This window comes from Grus americana, chromosome 1 (genome assembly GCF_028858705.1).
Source record: "Grus americana isolate bGruAme1 chromosome 1, bGruAme1.mat, whole genome shotgun sequence".
Taxonomy (NCBI): Eukaryota; Metazoa; Chordata; class Aves; order Gruiformes; family Gruidae; genus Grus; species Grus americana.
In genome coordinates this window covers 8,566,165-8,590,027 of record NC_072852.1, presented here as the reverse complement: position 1 = coordinate 8,590,027, position 23,863 = coordinate 8,566,165, and the positions used below count along the sequence as shown (strand labels likewise).

At 38.4% G+C, this 23,863-nt stretch overlaps 1 protein-coding gene across 3 annotated transcripts in view; it reads left to right on the top strand.

The window, feature by feature from the left end:
• DMTF1 (cyclin D binding myb like transcription factor 1) overlaps nt 1-23,863 on the top strand; it is a 31,990-nt gene that overhangs the window by 1,828 nt on the left and 6,299 nt on the right. Inside the window, exons 2-14 of one of the 3 annotated variants that reach the window (XM_054826600.1) lie at nt 5,258-5,374; nt 5,896-6,015; nt 6,850-6,944; nt 7,701-7,815; nt 11,760-11,836; nt 13,311-13,468; nt 14,580-14,612; nt 15,749-15,858; nt 16,625-16,853; nt 18,574-18,725; nt 20,195-20,410; nt 22,780-22,865; nt 23,528-23,686. In XM_054826600.1, the coding sequence (XP_054682575.1) occupies nt 5,266-5,374; nt 5,896-6,015; nt 6,850-6,944; nt 7,701-7,815; nt 11,760-11,836; nt 13,311-13,468; nt 14,580-14,612; nt 15,749-15,858; nt 16,625-16,853; nt 18,574-18,725; nt 20,195-20,410; nt 22,780-22,865; nt 23,528-23,686 (1,659 nt within the window). In that variant the 5' untranslated portion in view covers nt 5,258-5,265. The remainder of the gene's footprint in view (nt 1-5,257; nt 5,375-5,895; nt 6,016-6,849; nt 6,945-7,700; nt 7,816-11,759; nt 11,837-13,310; nt 13,469-14,579; nt 14,613-15,748; nt 15,859-16,624; nt 16,854-18,573; nt 18,726-20,194; nt 20,411-22,779; nt 22,866-23,527; nt 23,687-23,863) is intronic. The other 2 variants (XM_054826610.1, XM_054826618.1) reach the window with 2 other exon arrangements.

Here is a 23,863-nt window from a genome sequence, read left to right as displayed (position 1 = left end):
AAGAAGTTACTGGAATGCTTAGAATGAATCTGGATTTACATGAAAGTAAAAGAATATTTCTTTTAGTACATATCAGTCTTACAAAGATTTTTATCCACAGTCATAACCTTGTGCCTGAGAGCCCTTTTCTATTACTGAAAAAGAAAACTTAGAACTTTCTGTGTTTTTTCTTTTGAAAGAGATAGGACTTAGGGTTTTTTTTCCCCTCCCTGTGTGACATTTAAAGCATACTCAGTGCTTTTTATTAAAATATCAATGGATAGGCTAGAATTCATGGAGTTCTGCCAAATTGGGATTGATGCAAATGGGAACAGTTTGTCCCATTGTGTCTCCCATATATTTCGTTTCTGGAATGGCCCACTTATCTAAATGCCATTGATGAGCAGAACGTAACTGTTCCTAAAGGACTGTAATCTCATGCTGATACAGTTTAATAAATCTTTGTGTCTTGAAATCAGGTCTTTGGGTCGTTCTCTTTGATATCTATCAGTTTGGTCCCCTCTTACACCCGTTGTTGCAGCTGTTAAAGACAGTTTCTGTGTGGTGGATTTTTAGATTTGAGTGGAACCCGTTTAGTATGAAGAAAAGGTTTCTTGTTGAATAATAGCATAAGAGAATTGGCACTAGTTGAATAGCAAAAACTCCTGATTATATACTGTAAGTATTGACCATGTAGGAGCCATGGTATGGAATACACTAGGCATTCAGTCTTTCTTAAATATGAGCTATTTGGGGTCCTGTAATGACTTTGTTTCCTTTGTGTTACTCCTGAATGAATGTCTTGAAATCCCAGTGCATCCCATGTGATTGTTCCAGTTAAATGCCTCAATAGCTGGATGCCTCTCTTAATAAACGTCAATTTTTACTTCTTACAGGATTTAGTGAAACATACTTTTACTTTTTGCCCAGTGCAGAAAACACAGCCTTTAATACAATTTCATGTAGAAATTTTAAAAGATTTACAACAGTCCACAGGGCTAGCCATAACATTCAGTTAATCACTAGGCGTAATGACAGAATTCTGTCTGCAAGGGTCAAAATACTATTTCTTAGAAGTGCTTAATTTTTACAGCCCACAGAATAATTGAGCCCATCTGCCTGATGAAGATGATTTAGAATTACAGGAATTTTGTATTAAAATGTTCGGATTTTTTTGTAACTTGTTATAAAGTCAGCTTTGTGGTTTTTTTCCTGCCTAAATCTGCTGCATGTTTCCCAAATAAATAAGAACTGCTGTATTATGTGGCGTTAGTGGAAAATTTATATTGGAATTCTACATTAAATTATTCTTGTAGGCAAAGTGTTTTCCTGTCTCTTTGGTTGCCAGTTGAAACCTGTCTAAAATTGTAATGCAATGCTTAAAAATGTTGAATTTGGTAAATGCACCCAAGAATCTGACAAGCCAAAAAGTGCTTATTAAATTTACACTGATTTCTAAGCTGCTATCTTAGAAATTTAAGATTACACTATCTTCACTGCATTTCATAGTATGCATCCATACTGTTTGTGTATGTGCATCCAACAGCATTCCCTTCCCCCACAAGCTAACACCCTCCTTCAGAGCATAAAATATCAGTGGTAGATTGGTATCTCTAAAAAGAATGTGTTTGAATCAAGGATTAAAGAAAAGTCTCGGGTCATGCATTTAAAATTAAACCAAGTTTTTTGTTTTAAATATAAAGCAATGCATTTTCAAAAGCATACTTAGTGAAGTTATGAAAAGAAGGTGATCTTTTGGAGGTAACGAGACTAGTCATGTCATAATTCTCACTAATTAAGAAACATTGGCTGTCATTAACTTTGTATTTAACTTTTTCAAGAGCAGACATGTAGTGGATGTGCAGGTGTCTGTATTAAACAGAATTTGCATGGCACATCCTGAAAGACCTCTGCAGAGGTACGGCATTGTTTAGCATGGCTTCGGCTGTCATCCCGTGATAAATCAAGGACATCGGGCGAGTACAGTGTCCCTGCAGCCAGTATCAAAGGAGCCTGCATCAGAGGGCGTTGTCTCCTGCAGCAGCACTGTGCTTTCTCCACTGAGCTCACCGTAAACTCCCAAGTAGTCCCATCATATGTGGTATTTGATGTGTCTTAAGCTTACATGGTAGTTCCGTCATTATTTAAGTGTAAAGCAGTGATTTTTGTAAGATCTGGAGATTGTTACCTATTCACACAGAAGAACCACCACAGTTACTCGAGACTTTTTTTTCCTCACCTTTTGGTCACTAATTCATGTCTTCATGGGTTAGCACTCCTGTCCTGGTGTAAATACATCTTGAAACAGGAAGTTTGTTTGTTTCCTTCAGTTTTCTTGTATTTGTGTAGTCTAATGAATAAAAAATAATGACCCAAATATGCATTTGACTTGATTCCTCATGTTCTTTGCAGTCAGTTTTCAGTTGAGGTCCGAGGCCATATCCATAAAAGTTGATGGGAATTTTTCCAGTCAAATGAAGGATTTGGTTCTTCCGGAGTTTTTATTGAGGCTTGATAATGATTATTACCTTTACTCAGAAAACTTGAGATATGCTAAATCTCAAGTACCTGACACAGAACATTACTGTTTTTTCTGGAGAGCCTACACTTTTCGTTGGGATAAACTGTTCTTGGGAGGGTGGCAAAAAGTTATAAAACCCTGCTTAGTCCCAGAATTACATTGAGGAGTACTTAGGAAATCACAGTTCCTTGAACAATGTGCTGTGCAGAGTTTTTAGTGCTTTGAAAGGGGTGCCTGGGAGCTAGGGCAGACAACTGTAGATTCCTAACTTGATCAGAAGAACCAGTGCTGCTCTTAGGTGTGGTGCCTCAGCTATTGTCTATTTAGTCCTGTTACGGCTCTGTTTGTGTGGAAGTGTCAGGGTCGCAGCTGTTGATCGTGGTGTATCTTCCTCCCCACCTTTGATGGAAATGCCAGGTTTGGATGTATGCACCCCTTTTATGCTGTATGCTGGCAAACCAGCAAGGGAGAGAATGTAAATGAGCAACCCTAATTGCTACTGTGGTTTTGGTTTGGGAGCCTAATCCTGTAAACATATTCTTTGATTCTCAGCAAGTCCTGAGTAACTGATGGAAAAATGGCCCAGCTTTGCTATCTCTGTATTGAGTTCTCAATAAAAAAGGAATGGTCTTTTGTATCTTCTGCTGTGGATGGTGTTATAGTTTCCACTGCTTCTAGATCAGCTTTAGGTGACGTACGTGATTGACATAATATGTTTTATAAAAATAAATCTCATGTCTTTCAAGTCTTTATAGTGGTGAGAAGAAAAATAGGTGCTTTCAGCTGATTATAGAAAAATACATGTTATCACTATCTGTTGATGTAAAATTAGAGAATAATCCTCCATGGCATTTCAAGCAACTCGGGGAATTTTTAGTGCAGCGTTCCCTGTAGTAACAGTTATTCAGAAAGTACCTATGAACATGAAACAGAGAATCTATGTATTTCTTTAGGCCATCCAGAATGGTTCAATTTGTTCACTCCCAAAAAGTTAAATGAATAACTCAAAACCGGGTTGAAGAAGTTACAGCCTGCTAATTTAGCTGAAACACTTTGGATTTCTTTCTTCATGTTTTAGAATTAAGGGTGCCTCTTTTGGTTCTTAAAAATCAGTACTATAGCCATGCAGCAAACATCACTTCTAGTAAAGGATAGGGCAGAGGCTGTAACACTCAGAAGCAGATGAATCGCAAGGAAGTTACTGCCTCCTGTGCTTGCGTGTGGCAAGGAGCTGTTGCTAATGGTAGATATGAAAATAAATTTGAGAACCCTCTGATCTAAAATGTCAATTGTATCTGAAATTTTTGACATGTTCAGAAGGCTACTATCACTTCGTTTTAGGAATTGGTTACCACATGTGCTTAAAGATGTGCCAAATCTTCATCAAGCTTGAGAGGTGATAAATAATTTTATTGAAAGACTGGTAGTAGTTTTATCCTTCCAAGAAAATAATACTCTTGGGAATCTTCAATACCAAAGAACATGTTTTCTGAATAAAAATTAAATCATTTCCTGCTGAAGCAACATTGTTAACGTTATACAGGGGATTTAAAATCTAGGTTGTAAATTCTACTTACGTATGGGTATAGGGGTATTCCTGCCTGGTACATTGAAACTTTTAATGTAATTGCGATTTATTTTTTTTAAAGCTATAGTCAGTGATTTTTTTAACAACCTAAGTTAAAATTGTTGATAACAGTATTTTGGCTTCAAAATAAAAGTTACAAGTATTTTTTTTTCCTGTTGTTGACATATGAGAAAACACATAAAAAGGACTGAGCATTTCAGGGAGAAAGAGATGATGTTTTCTTTTCACAAATCTCTGCCAAAAGTAGTCACCAAACCCAGGTGCTTAAAACAGATGAAATCATTGCAAAGCTTCTGGATATTTTAGATGTGATTTCATTTCTCTTCAGCAGCACAAAAGGTTACATTTCTTTGTATTTGGTGGATTAGAACTTTTTCTTGAGGTTTTGTTTTATTTCAAACTTAGTAATAGTGCTAGTTTACGCTGAAATTCTTACAAGCTTTGAGTTTCGTCGTAGTGTGTGTATATATATGTATTTAGTGGAAATGAGATTACGAGAAGCATTTTCTATTGCCCTAGTTCACTGACTTCAGTGAATACAGCTTATCCTGGATAACTTATTTTCTGAGTAATTTTTTATACTGTTGATTGCTTGCACCCAATTTTTCTGTTGCTTATGTTGTTTTGATGCTAAAGAAAAAATTCTGACACATTTAATTCCATGCATGGAAGGAGAGTACAACTTCGCAATTTAGCAATCTGTATAAATAGTGCAGCTATGAGTACTGTGGTGCTACAAAAATATTTCTCAGTACTGACTGGCTTTAGGTTATATAATAATAAAATTATGAAATGGGCAGTGGAACAAATATTAGTGAGACAGAAAGTATCAGATAGGGAGAATTCACAAATGCTGAAAAGTAATAGCCTAGGTTTGTGTTAAAAAAAAATAGTAGTAGTAAATTGCAAATGCTCCTGAATAGGGAGTTTAAGGACTATTTTTAACTGAAAAGTAGCTCTGAAGCTAGCTGATGCTACCCTGTGCAATGTATGAGTATGCAGGAAAAGTAAAGCTGAATGTCTTAAACCGTGGAATTTTTCATGTGAAAGGACAGACATTTGTCATTCTCTGTGGGAGTTGATGCTGGTTGCTTGAAGTAAAGGAAGCAGCATTATGGACAAAGTGGCAGTCTGACTGCAGAAAAGTAATCTGTGTATTGCTCTTTCAGGTTTGAGTATGAGCACAGTTGAAGAAGAGTCTGACACAGTGACAGTAGAAACCGTGAACTCTGTGACTTTGACTCAGGACACTGAAGGGAACCTTATACTTCATTGCCCTCAAAATGGTATAGAATTGCATTGCATAGTATTATTTCTTCTTTTTTCATTGATCCAACCATCATAATTCCCTGCTCCCAAATTCTATGAGCTACTTGGATTCAGCTTACTGTGCTGCGATTTGTTCTGTTTCAGTTTAAAGAAGGATAAATTGTCAAATTAGGTGTAAATCACAGAATTATGTATGTATCTGTCCAACAAGGATATAGCTGTTCTGGTTTATTTCAGTGGAAATGGGTTCTTAGAACCAAGCATGTACCCAAATTTCTGTAGACTTAAAGGACTGGTTTGTGCGTGACGGACTGTGGATGGAATTTACAAAGAAAATCTCACAGAAAATGTATGTTGAAGAAAGTTTGTGAACTGTTGTTGCCCATAACTTAGACCAAGTTCCTGGGCAGTAGTAAAGCACCGAACCAACCTATCACATTTGCTTCTACCTTTTGTTTTGGTCCACTTTGTTAGCAGAACTTTGTCCAAAGCTCCCCTTTGTTGACAGAAGGTAACCTGTGTATGTTTTTGTTGTTAGAAGCTGATGAAGTAGACTCTGAAGACAGCACTGAACCTCCACACAAGAGGCTTTGCTTATCAGAGGATGATCAAAGCCTTGATGATTCCACTCCATGCATTTCTGTTGTTGCAGTCCCAAGTAAGTTCTTTTAAGTTTTTGTACTCTTGTAGCCAAGTTTCTGTTGGTTAAAACTGGACTCTTTGGATCACATTAGAATATTTTGTATGTTTTATTTTCAAATTTTATTAATATACTTGGGTATCATCTTTACCACTCAGAGCCTTGGATGGTTTTGCAGCAATTGTTATCTAGACAGTGCTAGCAAAATAATAACAGTGTTTCAATGTTTCATAATATTGAGATATATGGTCTTTTTAAGGTAGAGATTGTTGTACAAAAGGTAGGCTGAATACTGAATTAGTCTTAAGGAAGCTGATTGATTATTAGGTAGTTCAATATAATCTCCCAAAGGGAGGCAAAACCAGATCTAGCAAGTTAAAATACCAATTTACAAAACCTAGAGTGGCTGTTTATTTGGTGGAACTTAGTAGAAACTCCTTAGAAGTCAAGGCATTATCATGTTGAAATTGAAAGAAAACTGGGGGAAAAGAATGCAGCCAAAAGATTTTAACATTGTTCTTTAGCAATTGGAAAATACTGAAGATAGGGATGGAAAGGAAGCGTTAATGCAGTTCCAAATGTTTGCATGAAATCAAGCACTTTTTATTTAGATGTTTCACATTAGGTCTTAGTTGTAGTCCAGTGTAAAACTGAAGGTTTCAAAACCCATATTTAAATTTTATAAAGAGGAACAGTTGATAATAATTTTGATGATTTTACTGTGTCAATAAATAAATACCAAATAAGGCCTTTTTAAAATTTTCAGTGCAAAGGTAGCAATTTATAAAACCTGTAGCATGCATAAAAAATGTTACAGGAATAAGATAGACAACTAACTTAGCCATTCTCAAGTTTCAGAAAATGATCAGAGCTTTGAGGTGACCATGACTGCTACCACTGAGGTAGCTGAAGATGAGATTAACGAAGGAACTGTTACTCAGATTCAGGTACAGTAAAACTTCAAAATTGACCTATTTGATGTACAGTTTTATTTAAATTTAAATGAAAAAGGAAGCAAATAGCAGAAATGGCTTATTAAATTAATAAGGTTATTTTTAGTATGAAACTAATGTATTTGAGCATGGATCTTGTTTGTAAAATGTTCTATAAAAGTGCAGTTGAATCATTTTATATATGAAAGAGGTTATTTATATTGTAACTTACTGCCCAAAGAGCAATGCAGTAACAGTAATAGATGTAACCCTTCACTATAATTACTTGCTCTGTGGTGATCTGCATAGAAGACAAGTTTCTCTCTTATTTCTGTCATTCTTTGATTATAAATTAAGCTTTATAACAGGCCTAAACATGGTTTGCCTTTCACCAGTCCTAACAGTTACATACAGTTCTCATTGTGGATGTACCATGTTTAAAAGTTCTGGATTGGAGATGCTGGACATAGTCCTCTTTCCACCAAAGCCAGTGAGACTCTTCCTATTCACTGTACGTTAAACAGGATGAAGAATGTTATCTAATTAATTCTCACACATTTATATGTTAAGATGCTAAATCTTACTCAGGTATTTTAAGAAAGGTGAATGTACTTTTAATGCCGTATCTAAAAAGTGGCACTTTTGGAGCAGTCAGCAAGGTAACTAGGTGCGCTGGTTTCATTTTCCTTCAAGTTATGCCTCCATGTTAAATGCAAGGTGATAGAAAGAACCGAACATCTTACTGGATGATCTCATATTGGTCTTTTCAAGATTCTTCAGAATGAGCAGCTGGATGAAATCTCCCCAATGGGCAATGAAGAAGTGTCAGCTGTTAGTCAGGCCTGGTTCACAACCAAAGAGGATAAGGATTCTCTAACAAATAAAGGTAGGATATTGCAAATGCAATTCTCCCATGCTGTAGAAAGGTAAGCTATTCCAAATGTCTCAGGACGTTTTGCAGGTTGCATAAAGTAGCCTCTAGTCTGTCTTTTTTAGTGAAGATATTTGAGAAGACTGATTCTACAAGTGCTGAGATATTGAATGCATTAAGTCTTCACCATCCCACTTACACTTTGTATGCAAGAAGAAAATTAGAACTCCAGGTGCACTTGGAGAAGAACAGGGACCAAGCTTGCAGCGGTGACAGTGATTCTAGTGGCTGTGGTAAAGAACTGCTGTAGATAGTGTGTCGGCACAGACGGAGCAGTTGTGTTTGCTCCATTTACACTTCTGTGTCGTTAGGGGACAGGCAGCTGCAGTCAGAGGGTGGTACACCATGAAAAAGAAAATCTTTGCTCAGGTTAATACGCCTTCCTCTGAGTAGGGCTTACTGGCCACTATGTTGTGATTCATATTAAGCAGTTTCTGGAATGGAGTTGCTTCAGAAGTAGATGGATCATGCAGGCCAGGATCTACTGAAATAATCACCGCTGCTCCTAAAACTGCCACCCCGTTGGTATTTCTCCCTTTCAAAATCATAGAATGGTTTGGGTTGGAAGGGACCTCAAAGATCATCTAGTTCCAACCCTCCCCCTGCTGTGGGCAGGGACACCCTCCACTAGACCAGGTTGCCCAAAGCCCCATCCAACCTGGTCTTAAACACTTCCAGGGATGGGGCATCCACAGCTTCTCTGGGCAACCTGTGCCAGTGCCTCACCACCTTCATCATAAAGAATTTCCTCCTACTATCTAATCTAAATCTACTCTCTTTTAGCTTAAACCCGTTACCCCTTGTCCTGTCACTACACTCCCTGATAAACAGTCCCTCACCATCTTTCCTGTAGGCCCCTTCAGATACTGGTAAGCCACAATCAGATCTCCCTGGAGCCTTCTCTTCTGCAGGCTGAATAATCCCAACTCTCTCAGCCTGTCCTCACAGGAAAGGTGCTCCAGCCCTCTGATCAACTTCGTGGCCTCCTCTGGACTCTCTCCAACAGCTCCATGTCTTTCTTGTACTGGAGCCCCCAGAGCTGGATGCAGTACTCCAGGTGGGGTCTCACAAGAGCGGAGCAGAGGGGCAGGATCACCTCCCTCGACCTGCTGGTCACACCTCTTGTGATGCAGCCCAGGACACAGTTGGCTTTCTGGGCTGCAAGCGCACGCTGCCAGCTCATGTTGAGCTTTTCATCAATCTGTACCCCCAAGTCCTTCTCCTCAGGGCTGCTTTCAATCCATTCTCCACCCAGCGTGTAGTTGTGCTTAGGATTGCGCTGACCCACATGCAGGACCTTGCACTTGGCCTTGTTGAACTTCATGTGGTTTGCACAGGCCCACCTCTCCAGCCTGTCAAGGTCCCTCTGGATGGCTTCCCTCCCCTCCAGCATGTTGACCACACCACACAGCTTGGTGTCATACGTATCTGCACAATCATGCAGTAGCTGCTGAACTTTATAGCTGATTTTCCCCCACCCCCACCAGGGGAAATGCCTTTCTAAACCTAGAGTAACAAATTAGCGTCAAATGAAGACCTGTTTTCTCTCCAGTCTCTCTACTATTTTTCTTACCCTGACTTTACCCCTTTCTAGGGGGAAAAAATGTAAATCTTTTTCAGTCTGTCCAAAGCAACTCCCTTTTTTATTAGAAAACTTTAGGGGGGAAAAAAGTAATGGTTTTCTCTCACAGAAGCAAATGATCTCTTACCCAGTGAGTTCTACTTCAGAGAGCTGAGTGTACTAAGTCAAAAAATGTGGGTGAGGCACACAGAACCTGGGTGTCGGATATGGAAAATTCAAAGAAAGGGAGCAGAGCAACTCTGTCAATCAACATTTCACTCACTGATCCCAAGTGTGCAATAACAGTTGCTTCTAACAGCCAATAAATAATTTCTCCCCATTTTCTCTGTCCTTATTTATTAGATTTATCGGGCCTTAAAGCTATTCAGTGTTCAGTCCAAGGTTTGAGGCGGACATGGGATAGCAAAGAGATCCCTTTGCATCACAGCACTGAGGCAGCTGCGTAGAAGTAGTGAGAAATCAGGTTCCTACAGTTGCTGTGCTCTGGGGTGAGAGGAAGCACAGATTATGATCCTTCCAGTAGCCAGTGGTGAAGGGCTTTGGTTGGGAGTGGTACTTTCTTAGCTGAGACTGGAGGAACATGTACTGGTGATTTGGCAGAGAAATTACTGTTTCCATGTGACTTGGTGGCCTCATGTTTGATGTGTGTCTTGTTAAACATATTAGAAACTTACTGCATTCGTTCCTTTTGTAGCTGTCTCACAGGCATTTCAAGTGACCATGCATCACAACCGGCATTTACGGCTGTGAATGAATGAGGGCACTAAATCTGGTGATTCTAACTGAGATGAATAATTTGGGGAAGACATTTCCAATAAAATACATCTAGAAATATAGTTTGAGTTTCCATACTAGCTGAACCTTTCTTGGAGTCTCCGTGCCCCATCACAGAGATCAGCTGTGAAAGAGTCCCACTGTGCATCTCCTTTTACAGCAGCAAGGAGTTTGACGTGTTGCTTGAGCTCATCATTTTATAGCAGTCTCCACTGCTGCAGTGTTTTCTTTGAAGACCTGTGGGCAGGTTATAATAATCTTGGCACTGAATATGCAAACACGTGAAGTGCAAAATATGCCTCCTTTCCTAAAATAGTTGGGTGGTAAAGAATATTCCATGTAAAGAGTAGCAGTGTCCCTTTAAGACAGTTCAGATGCTTGGATAGAGGTGTGAATCACAGCTACAGTAGTAGGTTATTCTGTCTCTGTAGCTTTGGAAGAAGAGATTGAAGCTGTAAGGCACAAGGGAAGAGTTTTCTCTCATCAATTCCAACGGAATTAGTAATAATGCCTGTACTTTTCATTATAATTGGATTTGAGTAAACAGTCTCTTTGGTGTGTTCTGCCTCTCAGCTCTGGTAATTAGCAGGCTGAGAAGGAAGTACCCTGATTTTTCTGAGCAGAGATGGGCAGGTAGCCAGCATGCACCAGTATGTAAACTGGGTCACCAGCATAATCTTAATTATAAGTGATCGTTAATATTAAGTATGGTATGAGCATGAGGGGAAAAAAGAGGAGTCTGTATATAAATTCAGGGTAGGAATGTTTTAATGTTTTATTGATAGACCTCAGATTTGAAATTTTCTCTCTGAATAAAGTTGATTGATTTTGCTTTTAAAGCATAGCTAGCATTGTAGTTACTAAGGGCATAGACAGAGGGGAAACATAATGTTTGTTTCTATTGGTTTGCCACTTTTATTTGGAAATAAAACACTCAACGTGAGTCTTTATCTTAATGGTGACCACTGCACAATGCGAGGAGAAAAAAAAAAAGAGAGATAGGGACTAGCTTGTCAAAATCGACTAGGTAGAGCATTTACGTCTATGAAGAGCACTCCCAGTAGGTAGCATTACTTACATGTTGGGAAGTGCTAAGGTGTATAAGAGAACCCCACGTTGTTGTCAATTTCTCAAGTAGTATTTTGAGGCACATTTTAAGTCCCAGCTTCTGGAATCATTTGAGTGCATGGAAATTTCAGCTGTCGGTTTAAAGACAGAAATTTTCTAGTTGTGGCTGAAGAGAAAGCCTAAAAATGTGACTTGATAGCACGTAGAGGAATCCATGTTCTGTTTTTAGAAAATGGATGTTTTTGAAGGTGGATCTGACTCACATTATTTAAACATTAGTTGACAGTTACTAAGGATTGTTTATCAGTTCTGAAATAACATCTGTTTAAAATTAATTCTAGTTAGTTTAAGTAGATAAAATTACTACTCTCTTTTCTTTGTTAATTGCAATAACGAGGGTCATGTTTTTCTGATGTTTTTGTTGTTGTTTTGCTGACTTTCACTTCAGTAATTAGTTTGTCATTTCTATTTTCAGGCCATAAGTGGAAGCAAGGGATGTGGTCGAAGGAAGAAATTGACATTTTGATGAGTAACATTGAGCGTTATTTAAAGGTATGTGTTAAGAGTATGTTACCTGCTAGTTGGCACGGTGATGCAGCTCCTGATAGAAACCAACTTTCTTTAGTACTTCCTAGAATGTGCAATAAGGGATTCTGATCGGTTCGTCGTAGAAATGGCGATTACCCATCTGAAATTCATAAGATAATTATATCCATACACAGGATTTAAGACTACTGAATCTAATATTGCTTTTAATTTGTGTACTGAGTATATCCCATTTTAAAATTTCATGTCAGGGTCCTCAAGTGGCTTAATCTCTTTCTCTGAATATACATCACTCATGAAATCTTTGGTGAAGACAGAGAAAAAAATTACACTAGGAATAGAGATGATTTTCTGTACAAAGCGTTGAATACAACTTCCAGACTTCTTTGATGCCATATCTGTATTTGTTTACTACACTGTCAGGTTGCCTGTATCAGCTTTCTTCCCCTTAATATATTGTTGTCAGAGTTCAGTGTAAAAATAGGCATTCCAGTAACAGGCTGACAGTGATAACTGCCCGTAAGTAATATTGGAGGTAGGCTTACAGCTGAGAATATATAGCCTGGATATTACAGGTTCGCCAGCCTTCATCTGTGAATCAAAAAAAGCCCTGAATTTAGTCTTCGTTGGTATAAAAATCCTCAGTATTAGTTGTAGAAAGTGTGCCTGTCCACAAGTGTATTAGAACTTCTGCCACAAACTCATTCATAGGTAATATTTTTGAAATCTAGAGAAGCTTTTTTAAGGTAGCTAAATAACTTTTTTGAGTAACTGATAACACATTTGATTAATTTATTTTCCCATTTGTCTACTTTCTTGTACTGCTTCGAATAATTGAAATGTAGTGATTTTTAGTTTAAGCTGAAGTTAAACTAAAGCTTTCCTTTTATACTTAACTCCGGTGTTTTTGTATCAAATTTGCTTTTAGTTTCCATCAGAGCAAGAAGAGTAGTTTAATTGAAAAAAATTGCTTTCAGATAAAAAATATATAAAAATTATGTAATTATGTAATAAATTAATATAGCACCTTCTGCTGTATAACCCCAGGATAATTCCACCAGAGTATATTTTCCATGGTGTTCTAAATGATGTGTCAGTTTTTGATCTTAAAATAAACATTGGACAGATTTTTTTAAATGTAGATGAAAGTTAAAGCTTCCCTGTCTACCTGGACTCCAGTGTGAAAAAAAACCCAAACAAATCCCCCAAAAAACCCCCAAAACAAAAACAAACAAACAAAAAACCCCCCCCAAAAAACCCCACCAAAAACCTAATGTTCAAGGGTTTGTATTTGAGGTAGCTAATTCATAAATACTCAGTTTAACTTTTGGACTGTAGTGTTTGAGATACATGGAAAGTTGTGTAATAGTATGCTAGGCTTCAGTGCTTAAGTTTTCTACTTCTTAATTGCTAGGAGACTTTATCTAAGGTGTTTTGTTTGTGGTTTGTTTGGTTGTTTTTTTAAAATGCTTTGTTCTAGGCCCGTGGGATAAAAGATGCCACTGAAATTATATTTGAAATGTCGAAAGATGAAAGAAAAGATTTCTACAGGACAATAGCTTGGGGTCTGAATCGGCCTCTCTTCGCTGTCTATAGAAGAGTTCTTCGCATGTATGATGACAGAAACCATGTTGGAAAGTATGAAACCTCTAATGCTGCATGGTTTTATTGGTATGAGTAGGGTCATGTATTTAATGTTGGACATCTTGTATGTGAGACAGAAGAGTCTAGCCAAACACACCTAGCTCTTCCTAATCATAAGTCACCTCTGCTGAATTCTAGTAGATCAGCCTTGACAATAGTTGTGTTGGAGGGGGACGTTTACAAGGGCACGGAGTGATAGGACAACGGGGAATGGCCTTAAGCTGAAGGAGGGTCGATTTAGATTAGATATTAGGAAATTTTTCACTGTGAGGGTGGTGAGGCACTGGCACAGGTTGCCCAGAGAAGCTGTGGATGCCCCATCCCTGGAAACGTTCAAGGCCAGGTTAGATGGGGCTTTGGGCAACCTGGTCTAGTGGAGGGTGTCCCTGCCCATGGCAGGGGAGGTTGGAACTAGATGGGCTTTAAGGTCCCTTCCAACCCAAACCAGTCTGTGATTCTATCAAATTGATGGTATCCACAAATTTAAAAAAAAACAAACACCAACACCCCCCCCCCCAAAGAAAAAAAAAGATGCAGAGAGGATTCTCATATGATTAGAAGCCTTTGACACAAGCATGGATCTGCCGAGATGTAGTTTTTTCCTAGAACCGTGACATTGAGCTAATTGATCTTCATCCCTGTGCCCTTAGTTTGCCCATCTGTAAAGCAGTTGGTGTGGCACCATCCAGAAGTGCCGAAAAGGATGTTAGATTTTAGTTTTTAAAGGTAGTTGAAAATTAAAAAAACCATCTCAATGCTGATTTTTTTAATGGAAAGTCACCCTTATAATCATTGTGAACTGAGACAGAAAGGAAACTAATACACAAAATTCTAATTCTGCTCTTAGTAGTAAGATCACTGAGAATGAGGAATTTTACTGGCAAATGAGCGAAGTGTTAGACCACATCACCTTAGAAATACACTAATGTGGAAAATGACATTTATTCTTGATGTTCTTTCGAAGTATTAAGTCAGATTGTTTTTTACAGCTGAAATTCCTTAATCTCTTCTAACTAAATGTGTACTGTGTGGTTAGTAAAAGAAAAATATTTATGCTGTATGCTTTCTGTTTAAAATAATGTCTTTTTATTTACCTGTTGCTTAGGTATACTCCTGAGGAAATTGAAAAGCTTAAAGAGTAAGTCTTTTTATTAACAAGGTCATGCTACCTTTTTTATATTTAGTAGCTTGAGTAGTTTTTACAGGTTTTGTTACATGTTATCACTGAAAAGTTGCAAGTAAATTTGATTGCCTGAACTCTATCAGAAAATAGTGGTCACTAACTTAATCTGAAGAGAAATGAAACTACATTTGGGGGGGTTTTTTTATTATCTAACGAGTATTCAGGACATAAGCAGTACGCAACAAAGTTCTAAAGTAAACCTTCTGCTGAAATTAGTAGTGTTTCAGATTTTTACAAGCACAGTCAACATTTGCGGTTATGTTTGTGAAAAACAGAAATTCCCTTTCTTTAGGAAACCTGAGCAAAGGTTATTTCTAAAAGAAGTGGCAGGTCAAGGTTAGGATCTCCCCTGTGAAGTATGAGAGAGATACATAAGTTATGGGTAAGGCTCTTTGATTTTGACTAGGAACCTGATAGGTGGAGGGGCTGCAGACTTTATCGCCTTTTGCAGCTTTCCAGTGTTGAGCAGTTTGAAGAAACCACTTTGGACTGAAGGAAGGGAGTCCGTTTCATTGTGTTGATGGATATGTTTGGATCAGTTTAGCTGGTTTGTGTCATTCGCAAGGTGCCTGTGGTTCCAAATGTGTCAAAAGTAGTCATGGCTCAACATGTTAGCAACCTGTTGTCATGTGTGGGAGGAAAATAATAGTTAAAATTACAACCATGATTATGCAGTGGTTTGCCTCATTTAAATTGTAGGATGCCTGGGTTTTCATCAGGCATTATTCAGATTTCTCAAGTGAAAATTTCTCTGTACCACTTGAGAATCTTGAGGATGTTGGCTGTTTATCTAAACATTCATATCGTATTTAACACAGTAATTAAACCTCACAGCATTCCTGCAAGACAGTTAGATATTAAACATTTTTATAAGTGAGTATTCTGTGGCTTAGCTGACGCAAAAGGCTTCTACAAACACATAGAAAAATTAGCAGTGATAGAAAATATGTTAATGCTGTAGTATTAAAGGTACTCCCCATTCTGTCTTTAAGCCTGTAAACTGCACGTTTATCCTGTTTTTATTAGAGCGTATTTGATATTTTGGTAATCCCTTAACTGGATATACTGCTGATGAACATGTTTCTATCCAGGCTGAGAATAAAGCATGGTAATGATTGGGCCACAATAGGAGCTGCGCTGGGGAGAAGTGCTTCATCTGTAAAAGATCGATGTAGATTGATGAAGGATACCTGCAACACAGGTGAGGTAAATGCTGGTGTGCTGTAATGGGTATTCTAGTTAAAACTCTGGCACCTTTGCTTTTGTCAGTGGTGTTTTCAGAGATGTGTAACTCTGAACTGAGGAACTTGCAAAGTGAAATCTGGGGACATTTTTAGAATGTATTTGGTATAAGTTTCTCCAGTTTCAGTTCTTAAAGATCAGAACACTCAGTTTATTTTTGCAGTCTGTTATCCGTCATACATTTATGCCACTGGAGCATATTTGATTGAGGTGGATTTAAAAGTACTTTCTCTTGTGTTTAATGTTTATAAACATACATTGTATATTTGATGTCAATTAAGAGACAGATGCACTTTAGGAGTAAAGTACTGTTTATTTTGTAGTGTATATATTGAAATGGAAGGAAAATTTAGTCAGACCTCCTGTAATTACTGTATACTAAATTGTTTCATGGTTAATTTACTTCAACTAATACAATTAAGGTAGCTTCAACCAGTTTGCTTTGGGTCAGTATTTTGGTTAAGTTCTGTGTGGCTTCATTTATCTGCGAGAGGAAGAGAAGAGAAAGAAACATGGCAGCAAAACCATGGAGTTATGCATTTGTTAATCAAGGCTGGATATAATATAAATTATTAGTAAGAACAAACAGTTATATCTTAGCAAGTCAGTATTTGCATCTGGAGTAAGGTGTTAGGCACTGAAGATAAATGGCTGTTGACATGTTACAGATCTGAACAGAGGGCATCTGCTGTTAGTTAAGTTTGGAGGGCTTTTCTCTCTTTCAGGAAAGTGGACAGAGAAAGAAGAAAAAAGACTAGCAGAAGTAGTGCATGAGCTAACTAGCACAGAACCAGGTGACATTGTCACACAAGGTGTATCGTGGGCTGCCGTAGCGGAACGGGTTGGGACACGCTCTGAAAAGCAATGCCGCTCTAAATGGCTCAACTATCTCAACTGGAAACAAAGTGGGGGCACTGAGTGGACCAAGGAAGATGAAATAAATCTGATCTTGAGGTTTGTTATTTTAGTTACTTTTAAAGGTTTGTAATACATGACACTAGCAGGATTCCATTGGGGTCCCTTTTGCTGGTTATTTAGACACTAAAAACTCTAGAACCCTCCAAAAATCACTGCTGTGTTTACAGTTCCCAGAGATTTATTATTGAACGTATTTTTTGTTTTTTGTTTTTTTAGTGAATGTTAGTGTTCGTGAAAGGTGTCAGATTGAAAACCCTGGAGACTGAAGTCTTCTTTATTCCACAGAAAAGGTACAGCACAGGCAGCGACCGTGCAAGCTTCCCACACGTTGCCCCACCAATGCGCTTTAACCCTTAACTGGAGGGTAGTTCAGTCTCCCTGCCCATTCAGTCCTTGGCCTCTCTGCTGAGATGACCAACAAGGGTCAAGTGTGGTGGTGGTTTCTGTGATGTGGACGTCTTGTCTACAAAGAACTAAGCTGAGACTGCAAATTAATTTCATGTAGGCCACCAAACACTGATTGGATATCAGCATCTTTGACTACATTTGAACTGGCAACCTGGTAGTAACTTTGGAAATCTTTTGCTCTCTCCAGTCCTCCTTCCATTTTGAATGCCTTTAACTCAGGCTTTTTAGCCAGTGGATTTTTATGGGGTGATATAGTTTTGGGTGGGAATAAAAAACCAAGACATACAGGGAATCTATACATTTACAGAGCTATATTTACTAATTTACTGAAGCTGTTTGACTTGAACTCAAAATGAGGAACCTGATTCCATATTTCAGAATGTGCTGGTTATCTGGTTATAATTCTTAATATTTCTGTACAAAAGGTATTTGTTTTGATCTGTCCAGATATCCTTAATTCATCCTACAGGGTTGTTTAGTTGTTTTGGGTAGCTTTTTTTCTTTTTTCCCATTTTTTGTTTGGTTTTTTTGGTTTTTTGTTGTGGGTTTGTTTGGGTTTTTTTAGCTAGCAAGAGTATTCAGTGCTATGTCTTGCTTTGTGAAGAGAACTTTTCTTAACTTTCACAAAAATCTTTTCCCTCTCACTGTTCACCTCTCTTCCATATGCTCCAGGTACAGATGAGCTGGAGGCAATTCAGAGATATTTATAGTATTCAAACAGATTCTGGTAGAATCCAGTATGTGCATAACATCTGCCAAAATTATGTGAAGACTGTCCCTTACCTGGAGAGCCTAATGGGATTGATTTGTGAGGAACTGTTTAATACTGTAGTTAACTTCATCTACTTTGGCTAAGAAGCATCTGAGAGGAGGCAAAAATCTATGTTAAGGACGGATGAGTGTTAATTAGGAGAAAACAGAAGTAAATATCATAACATGAAATTAATTAAGTGGAAGTTCAGAGTGAATCTCAGGAAGTATTTCCTGCCTTGGAGATGTGTTTGGGGAATGGTTTTCCAAAGAGAAAAGATGCAAGTACCATCATTTGGAATGCTTCACAATAATCTGATCAAACTCCTAATGTATATGTAAATAAGGAAAATAATCCTGCATGGCAAGGAGATGGACTGGATCATCTAACAGGTCTAGTCCATCTTCTGTTTATGATTCTGCTTGACCTCTGGCAGCGTGGAGCCTTGGAAGCCTATATTGATTCATGAGCTCTGGTGGACTATTCACTAGCATGCCATTTTGCCGCTGTTACGTGTGACAGGACTGGAGATGTGCAACACCCCTTCCAGTCTGGAGGGTAGTTTCTAACAGGTAAATATTTTCTGTTTCCTGCCAGGATAGCGGAACTTGAAGTTTCTGATGAAAATGACATCAATTGGGATTTACTAGCTGAAGGATGGAGTAGTGTCCGCTCACCACAGTGGCTTCGGAGTAAATGGTGGACCATTAAAAGGCAGATTGCAAACCACAAAGATGTTTCATTCCCTGGTAATGTACTACTCAAACACTTCTCTTCTGAAAGCTCCGTTCACAAATGTCAAAGGAATAAGGCTGTATTTTGTTGTCTACTTGCAACACTGCTGGCCAAAGAGGACATTGCTCCTTTGCTAGAAGTTACTGACCCCTTGGATCTGCTCCTGCAAGCAATCCTTAAGTGTTTCAGTTGAAACAGGCCAAGCTGATGTATACAACTAAACAGTAGATTTTGCCAACTCTGCTCACTTTGGCTAAAGTGAGAGCACATCTGCAGCTCAGCTGGCAGATCTCAGATGATGATGATCTTTGGTTTGGAGGGCAGTGACCTTTTCAGGTGGAAGAGGATATGTATCCGCAGCCTAACTATCATCTCAGGTTAGATCTGTTACCTTTAAAATGTTAACATGTAATCTGTGTGGGGTGCTGAACCTTAGCTGTAGAAAGAAGGTAGATCTACCACAGTGAGGAGGAGGGGAGGAATGGGGAGTATAAAACTCCTCAAATTCATTTCTCATAGCTCTCATTCTCGGTCAGAGAAACTAGCAGCTCAGCCAAAGGGTATTTCTGTGACCTTTCATTCAGTCCTCCTTTTCTCAGTCTTGAGGAGAGGGGAAAAAAAAAAAAAGTCAGAGATATTAGTCACATCATAATGAAAGGAGTAATTTAATCACAGTAGCTATATATTAGTCATGCCTGGAGGCTGCAATTGAGAGGGTAGCCCTGTTATGCTTAATATGGTATAAACCATATGTTATTAGACAGTTGTTGCATCAAATAATTCATAATATAAATATGCCACTAAATCAACAGGAATCACTCACTTTCCCCAGACAAAATGTCATGCTGTCAGGAGTGGGAGATATTTAAGCAGTTCACTGTATCAAATGCTAGAAAAGCAGTGGCCTCAACTTTTGTAACCTCATAGATATCAGCCACTCCCTCAGTGGGACCAAAGTGATCATAGGGGGAAAAAAGGTGGGCAGTTTTACTGGAGCAATGGGCCACTTCATGCACAGGCTAAAAAGTGTAGTATAGCCACTGTGAGATTAATTCTCTCTTGCTCTGTATTTCCAGTGACGCTTCTGTCAACCTCTTGAACAAATCCGCTTCCATGTTCTGTAAGATTGGAGGATTCATTTCTCATAGCAGCATTACACAACTAGTGATACTGGCACTTGATTGTAGCTTGGGGATATACCATACATGTTTTTAGAGAGGTCCAAATTTTTATGACTTTTAGGGTTTTTTCCAAGCATCCTAAGATGGCTAGGTTAGTTGAGAAAATCCAGGTTCACTTCAGTAGTTAGCTACAAATGTGGTTTATGTATGTGCTAAATTTCTAGTTGATATATCTCTATAAATCATTTAGGTTCCAAATCCAGAAGGATTTTGGTTACTTTTTTCATCTTGGATAAATCTCACGTGCAGCATTTCAAATATGCTTCTTCAACATGCTTTAGCATGAGTATTCTTTCTCTCAGTGCTGATAAAGGGTCTTAAACAACTCCATGAGAACCAAAAAAACAATCCAGGGCACCAGCTTTCGGAGAACAAATCTGGAAGTGGATTACCAAATACTAATTCCAGTTCGGGAGTTCAGCACGTGCAGATTCGAGTGGCTCGCTTAGAGGAGAGCACAGGCAACACACCAAGCCCCATGGCAGCTTTGCAGATTCCAGTCCAGATTACGCATGTCTGTAAGTAGCTGAAACGAATGAGACTCTGTCCTCTAATGCAACCTAAAGCTTTCTTATGTTAAGATGGTGAAGGAGGAGCGGGCATGTCTTAAAGAATTTTATTAATTCTGCTTTGGTCTTGCCATAACTTCAGATTAAGAATTTCTGGATTCCATTTGCCCATTTCTAACTTTGTTAGGCAAATGTAGATACTACCATGACAATAGTACCAAGGAGCTGCAGTTGGAGCGCCTGGACATAGGGGTTGTAGGTGTCTGTCTGCATGCACGCAAGAGCTTGCCATGTAATGTGTTCTTTGAAAAGGTTTCAGTACACAGGCTTCTTAATGGAGATGCAGAATATATGTTTATTCGTTAAATTTCTTCTGGTAGCTTTTGTCTAGAGCAATGAACATCATGTACAAGATCTCCTTTTGTATAACATATACACTGCTGTGCCTAAATTCTGATGAAGGACTCTTAAGCAGGAAGGTATATACTGTTATGTCTAGTCCTGCTCTGTATTCTGCAGTTATTTCCGGGCACAGACACTCTAGAAAGCACTAGTTGCCAAGTCACACTGATGTTCAGCTGATGATCTGCTCTAACCACTGTATTTTTTTTTTTTTAAGTTGGTGCTTCCCATCTTCTTAAGGATGAACTTTGCACATTATCAAACATTTATTAAGTAACTCCAGTCACTCCAATCTGGCACCCCATATGCAGCCTGTCATCTCCATTGTCTACTATTTTGCACTGTTTGTCGTGTGTGAATTTTATTACGAAAAGTTAGTCCTTCAATCTTGCCGATTACAAAATTAGTTAATCAGACCAAGAACTGGTTATTCAGACTATGAGTAGATAGGCATTTGTTAGACAATTTTTTGTTTATAATTTCATTATATTAGCCTATCTTAATCTACTTAAGTGCCATCTTCATTTTATCTGGTTTATTTCTTAATTAAAATATCACACAACACCAAGCCAAGAACTTTTTATCTGTAGTAATACATAAGTGGTCTCATACTTTGAGCCAAGCTCGGTCAAAGCTATTGGGTTTTGGTGAGCAGGCAAGCTGTGGTGGTATTCTGGAACCTTTAGTCCTTTCTGAGCTGGTAACCATTCCTGTAATGGTTATTTTGTGATGTCACTTGCACCTATCTGCCTAACAAGCCTTTTTCCCCATTTTAGTCTGCTTTCCTGAAGAATTTCTGTTTGTGTATTCCAAGTGAGTTTTGTATTGTGTCTTTTCTGTCTGTTTCTCAATCCCATGAGACCTGAATCTATTAGCTACTTGCAGCTGCATTTGATAGAAGGCTCAAGGTTTCAAAGCAGTAATTTCTGTAAATTTTATGAACATAACTAGCTAGGTAACAGGCAGGCCACACTTCACAGCTGTCTGCTACTGGATGCCAGGAAATGTGGGAAACCTTGAACATGCCACTACAACAATAAAAGCTTCAAAAATCGGAGCTTGTATCTTCTTAAGAAACCAAAATTAGTCTACTTTGAAGCCAGAGTCTGAGATGGCCAAGTTTCCAGTGCTTGGAGCGCTGCTGTCATCATGTAAATCTTTTGCCCTTTCGGTACTTAGAGCATTACTGGATAATCCCAGGCAAAGTGCTAATATGCCTTCGGCTTCCTGGAACTTGTGAGTCTTTTAAGAATAAGTAAAAATCATAATTATGGTTCTGAATAGGTTTTTTGATATCTTATAAATCTGTGGGTACGAGCTGGTTGGACCTGGTGATCTTGAAACGTCTGATACATAAACTGTTTTCAGTGCTTCTCTTAGTTACTTTTAGAATTAATGGAGATAATTGCATAAATAGTTACACACTTGTAAGAATACTTACAGCTTTTATACACTGCAATCATAATGCACAGGGTAGGCAGATACCTTGGGGAGCATCTGATGTTTCATCAGTGGTGGACATACTGTGGAGGGCAGAAAAGGTTAAAAATAAAAAAACACAAAACCCTGAGGTCTGTGGGAAACATAGCAATATTAAACCTGACACCACTTTAAAGCAAGTAATACGTGATCCAAAGGATATTGTTACACCAGAACCTCTTACAAATCTCTTCACAAAAAGTAATTAGATCACGTCAGATAACTTTATTTGTCTGCTTTTATCCCTGTGCACTAAAACGATACATTCTTTCTTTTGCGCTTTTGGATTGTAGAATGCCCTCTCTAAATAGTATTGCATCTTGGGTAGCAATTAGAGAACCTTGTCATTAGGATTGCAGCCAGTTTTCTTTTTCTTATTACCAGAATTAACAGTACCCTCCTATGTAGTAATTATAGTATGTTATTCTCTCTTCAGGGCTGAAACATTTTGGTTTACATACTTTCTTTTTTTTTTTTTTTTTTTTTTACCTTTGCAGCCTCAACCGATTCCCCTGCTGCTACTGTTGACTCTGAGACAATAACACTAAACAGTGGAACACTACAGACCTTTGAGATTCTTCCAGTAAGTAACAGAGAACTGATATTTGTTACTGTGTTTTTTCTTTTAAGCACACCTACTTCATAGACTATGGAATTGTGCATTTCCAGAAAAAAAAAAAAAAAACAAACAAAAACCAGTTCTCAAGTGGAAAGAGGCAGTTAAGAGATCTAAAACTTAAAAGTTCAAAGCAAAATGAATTATACCTAAAGGTGTAATTCATTAGGGCTGTGGACTAAAATGGGAATTACAGTTAAATGCTTTAAATCTGTCTTAATGCTATGAAGTTTTTCTTTGTGCTTGTTTTTTGTTTTTTGTTGAAATCTGATGTAATGGAGCCAGAGGAAGCTCCCAGCAAGTAAGGATTCATTGTACTGTAATTTATAACACAGTTTCGCTTTCATCTCAATGTTAAGAGTAAGTTGAATTTGTTCCTTTCTTACCTGCTGTTGTACAGCAATAATACAGTCCTGGTTGACTCTTAGCCTGAATACTTGTCTTGATAGCCTAAGGCTATAGGTGAGTTTCTTTCTACTTCTTGAGTGCAGTACAGCAATCGATGCAGCAGAGATTGGATTTGTTTGTTTGTTTTCCAGAGGAGTTCATGTCAATAAGCATGCTCCGAGTGCTCGGTGTGTCCCAGGAAGGCACCGTGCTGGGTATTAAACTTGTGCTGTCTTTTGTAGTCTTTCCATCTCCAGCCGACTGGAACACCAGGTACATACTTACTACAGACGAGCTCAAGCCAAGGCCTTCCTTTAACACTGACAACTAGTCCTACCATGACCCTAACGGCTGCTGCTGCTCCAGCCTCCCCAGAACAGATCATAGTTCATGCCTTATCGGTATGTATTTTGAGCAGCGAAAAGACTGGAGTTTGGGCAGTGGGGGCAGGGCAACGTAATAATGCAGGCCCCTATATGTGCATGTTAACATTTGTAAAGCAGTCCTTAAGTCATAGCAGTGTTACTTTGCTTAAAATACTGAAGAGGGATAATTTTTTTTTTGTATTGGTTTTGAAA